The sequence below is a fragment of the Chionomys nivalis genome, chromosome 3 (assembly GCF_950005125.1).
Source record: "Chionomys nivalis chromosome 3, mChiNiv1.1, whole genome shotgun sequence".
In the NCBI taxonomy this organism is placed as follows: Eukaryota; Metazoa; Chordata; class Mammalia; order Rodentia; family Cricetidae; genus Chionomys; species Chionomys nivalis.
In genome coordinates, this window is record NC_080088.1 from 92866919 (window position 1) to 92871100 (window position 4182).

The following is a 4182-nucleotide window of genomic DNA, read 5'->3' on the forward strand; positions in this document are numbered from 1 at the left end:
AGTCAGCAATCACCTGAAGTTTCTGAAATCAGTCCTGGCATGCTAATGTGGCCTACAAAATCTCCTCACATTCTGTCTGTCCTATGTCCCCACTTTGGTGTCTCAGCAGACCTCTGTGGAGCAGACAGCCCCACGGAATGCACACAGTTTCTGTTAATGAGTGGAAATTGGGGGGTTGAGGCAGGAGAATTGTTCAAGTGCAAGGCTTGCCTGGGATACATAGTGAAGTACCAGGTAAACCAGGGCTAGATAGTGAGATTCAAAAAGTATTTAAAAAACAAAACAAAACAACAACAACAACAACAAAAAACCCAGCTAAGCAGACAACTCTAGTCAGTAAAGTAGTTGCCATGCAAGCTTAAGGACATGAGCTCAATCCCCAGAACCTGAACATACCCCAAAGCAGGGCATGGTGGCACACAATTCTACTCCCACTGCATGGAAGGCAGAGGCAGGAAAATCCCCGGGGTTCACTGGCTAGCCAGCCAAATCTAATAAATGAGCCCTTGATCTCAATGACAGTCTGTGTCTCAAAAACCAAGAACAGGGCTGAAGGGATAGCTCAGCAGTTAAGAACACTGCCTGCTCTTCCAGAGGTCCTGAGTTCAATTCCCAGCAACCATATAGTGGTTCACAACCATCTGTAATGAGATCTGGTGCCCTCTTCTGGCCTGCACACATACAAGCAAGCAGAACACTGTATATGTAATAAATAAATCTTAAAAGGGGGGGGCTTGCAAGATGGCTAGTTTAACTACTGTTAAACCTGAAAACTTAAGTTTGATCCCTAAAACACATGGGTGGAAGAGAAACAGCTCCAGCAATTTTTCTCTGACACACACACACCAGCTCCAGCAAGTTGTTCTGACACACACACACACACAATTGTGTAGGAAGTACTTATCAGCTCAGTTCTGCCCCGATGTACCTCTTGATTCAGTGAATGCCTCCTGTCCTCTAGTCTCACCTGGTCCCCCACTTTGTGGGCAATGACAGTGGCTCCTTCCTCCAGTTCTGTACTGTTGAGTGGGCGGATTCGAAGAGCCACCTGTGGACAGGGCACGGGTAGCACCAAGACCCTCAGCGGGACTCCATTTTCCATCCACCTGCCTTACCCTCACTCAAACCTAGACCCTAATTGCATGGAGCTGTTCCTGCCTCCCAGAAAGGCTCTGAGGAACTGGTGGTGACATCATTGTCATGGAACAGAGGAACAGCTTGCCCAAGGTCACACAACTGTCTGTCTTAACTGTGATCAGAAAGAAAACACACCCGCATTTTCCAGTCCAGTCCTCTATGAGCATTCAAGAGAGGGAACCTGGGTTTTGCATGTCCCTCAATTCTGCCCAGCCTATGTATAAGGGTATCTTTGATAGGTATATTTAGATGTCACAGGGGCCAGTCTCTGTCTTAACCAGTCACAGGAGCTAGTGGGGTTCTAATGCAGCTCATCCCAAGGCCAAATAGGACAAGTAGCCTGACAAGGGGGTCAGGATGAGGGCTGCCCCACAGCTAGGGTCATAGTCCAAACCCCAGGCTTTCTGAGGACGGAGGATCGGACAAGGGTCTAGAGAATCAGGGTGAGAATGTATGTGAACCACTGGGTCCCAGGAAAGTAGGAACCAGGAATGGGACACTGGTCCCTAAAGGGCTCACGAGACCAGGTCCATGGCAAGTAAAGGGTTTAAGGTTTCTTGGCAGGGGTAGAGGCAGGAAGGGGCTGGAGTTAGCAGTGGACATGAGTGAGGGTACTCACCATAAGCTGCTGATCCTTGGGTTCCATCTCCCTCAGGGCTGGGCTGCCCCGAACTGGAGAGGGGTCTGTGGTCTGGTGGGAGGGCATGCTACAAGTCAGAACTCCTGGAGGGCCCTCAGCTAACCTAGCAGAGTCGGAGGCAAGGAGATCTTCCCAGATCAGCCCCGCCCTGCTCCCCAGGCTCACTCTGGTGACATCAGCTGAGTCCCCAGAGGTGGAGCTGGGCCAGCATTGAGCTCATTTACTAACCTGGTGTCACCCCTACCTGAGAGCCCTCATGGTTTGGGTACTTCAAGTAGTCAGACAGACCTCACAGATAGCATCATGATGTGGACCATGACAAGAACACTATTCATCGTCTCTATGTTCCTCTTATGCCACAGAAGCCTCTGGTCTAAGGATAAGTCCACTTTACAGAACCCTGCAGTGTGGCGCCCAGGAGCAATGGTCACCCAACACAGGGGCTACCTCAAGGCAGCAGGTCAGCGTTTGTGGCTTCCCACTCAAGGGGATTAAACAGCAACAGCGGAAACCAAATAAGCCAATTTCAGCTGTCAGTAACCTTGCCAGGGTCTTTCATGGATGACCAATTTCTGGTGAATTTCCAGTCTTCAGTATCTGTCTGAACACTTGAGAGGGATTAAGGATGAACTGGTAGATTTACTGCTTCACCTCTTCCACTGGATCCCTGGGGACATCCTGTTCTGTGAACTCCACAGCCTGGCCAAAGAGACTGCACCAGCAATGTCACATAGGTAACCAACCCAGGGTGGCACAAGCTATTAAGAGCCAGGCTTGGGAACTGGAGAGGTGGCTCAGCAGGTAAAGGCACCTGCCATGAAGGCTGACAACCTAAGTTCCATACCTGGGAACTACACAGAGGAAAAATAAATCAACTCCTACCAAGTTGTCCTCTGACTTCTGTATGCATATGGCACAAATACAAAATATGCAAAGGCAAACAAAACGTATTTCTAAGAGCCAGGCTCAGGAGCTGTTTAGTGGGCAGAGGCACTTACAAGTCTGGAGACCTAAGTTCAATTCCTAGGATGCACACAAAAGAAGTGCTTCCTTGCCGGGCGGTGGTGGCACCCGCCTTTAATCCCAGCACTCGGGAGGCAGAGGCAGGCAGATCTCTGTGAGTTTGAGACCAGCCTGGTCTACAAGAGCTAGTTCCAGGACAGGCTCCAAAACTACAGAGAAACCCTGTCTCCAAAAAAAAAACAAAACAAAAAAAAAGAAGTGCTTCCTGCAGGTTCCCCTCTGACCTTCATAAGCATGCCCAGCACTCATTTGTGCACTCGTGTGTGCGCATATACAAACACACACACACAATACTATGAAATTAAAACTATTTAGAAAAAGGGGTGAAGCTCAGAGGTTAAGAGCACTGGCTGTGGAAGAACAGAGGTCCTCCTGAGTTCAATTTCCAGCAATCACATGGTGCCTCAACCATCTGTAATGAGATCTGGTGCCCTCTTCTGGCCTGCAGGCAAACATGCAGACAGAACGCTGCATACATAATAAATATATATTAAAAAAAAAAAAAAAAGAAAAAAAAAAGTTTAGCTGGAAGGTAGTCCACACCTTTAATCCCAACACTAAGAAGGTAGAGGCAGGCGGATCTCTGTGAGTTTGAAACCAGTCTGGCTTACAGAGCTAGTTCCAAGACAATCAAAGCTGCCCCCATCTCAAAAAACCAAAACCAAAACACCTGAAAATATGCTCTATCTGTGTGCGCCTTTTTCATCTCACTACTGTGAAACTGGAACATGGAAGTGGCCAATAGGTGGGTCAAGCTGCTGAAGGTCTTGCAACCATGATGGAACCTCAGAGAGCCCAAAGGAATAAAGAACCTAAGACCCAGGAGGAAAAGTGAACTACCTCCCAAGAACGATGTACGCAAATCACTGATCTCTGTCTTCTCAATAAGCTAGGGCAGCCTGTCCTCTGCTGGAGATACATGCTCTGCAGGCACACCATGGCTGTGGGCCCAGCCTGGGGTGGCTCTCTGGTCACAAGAGATGCAGAGCAGGTGGGAGCCTGAGAGAAGCAGGTTGCATAGAGCTTGGCCACAGCTCACTCTGGGTGGAGCCCATCTATACCAGTACGCTGTCTTCACTACTGGACACTAGGTAACTACAGAGGTGTGTGTCTAAGCGGCTGACCCCCTCTGTACCTGTTTTCCAACTTGTCCTGGTCTGGAAAACCTAAAGGGTTCTGTCAGGGTAAGATGAATATTTTCTCACAGAAACAGATGGAAGACATTGCATCTAGGATCTGGTACACTAGCTCCCGGCCAGATTTCAGACAAGCTCTCAATAAGCCAGGTGCAAGTGTGCAAATACCCTCACTGGGAACAGGAATGGTAGGCCTCAAGGCCATTACAAATTGCAAAGAGGAGTAAGACAACACTTTCACACAGG

The 4182-nt window shown here is 48.8% G+C and overlaps 1 protein-coding gene across 1 annotated transcript in view; it reads right to left on the minus strand.

Moving 5' to 3' along the window:
- The window catches only part of LOC130871985 (kinesin-like protein KIF19), a 46735-nt gene extending 44892 nt beyond the window's left edge, over positions 1-1843 (minus strand). The window contains exons 1-2 of the mRNA XM_057765770.1: positions 1757-1843; positions 968-1048 (exon numbers count right to left, since the gene is read on the minus strand). Of these exons, the coding sequence (XP_057621753.1) occupies positions 968-1048; positions 1757-1843 (168 nt within the window). The remainder of the gene's footprint in view (positions 1-967; positions 1049-1756) is intronic.
- Between the last annotated feature and the right edge of the window lie 2339 nt (positions 1844-4182).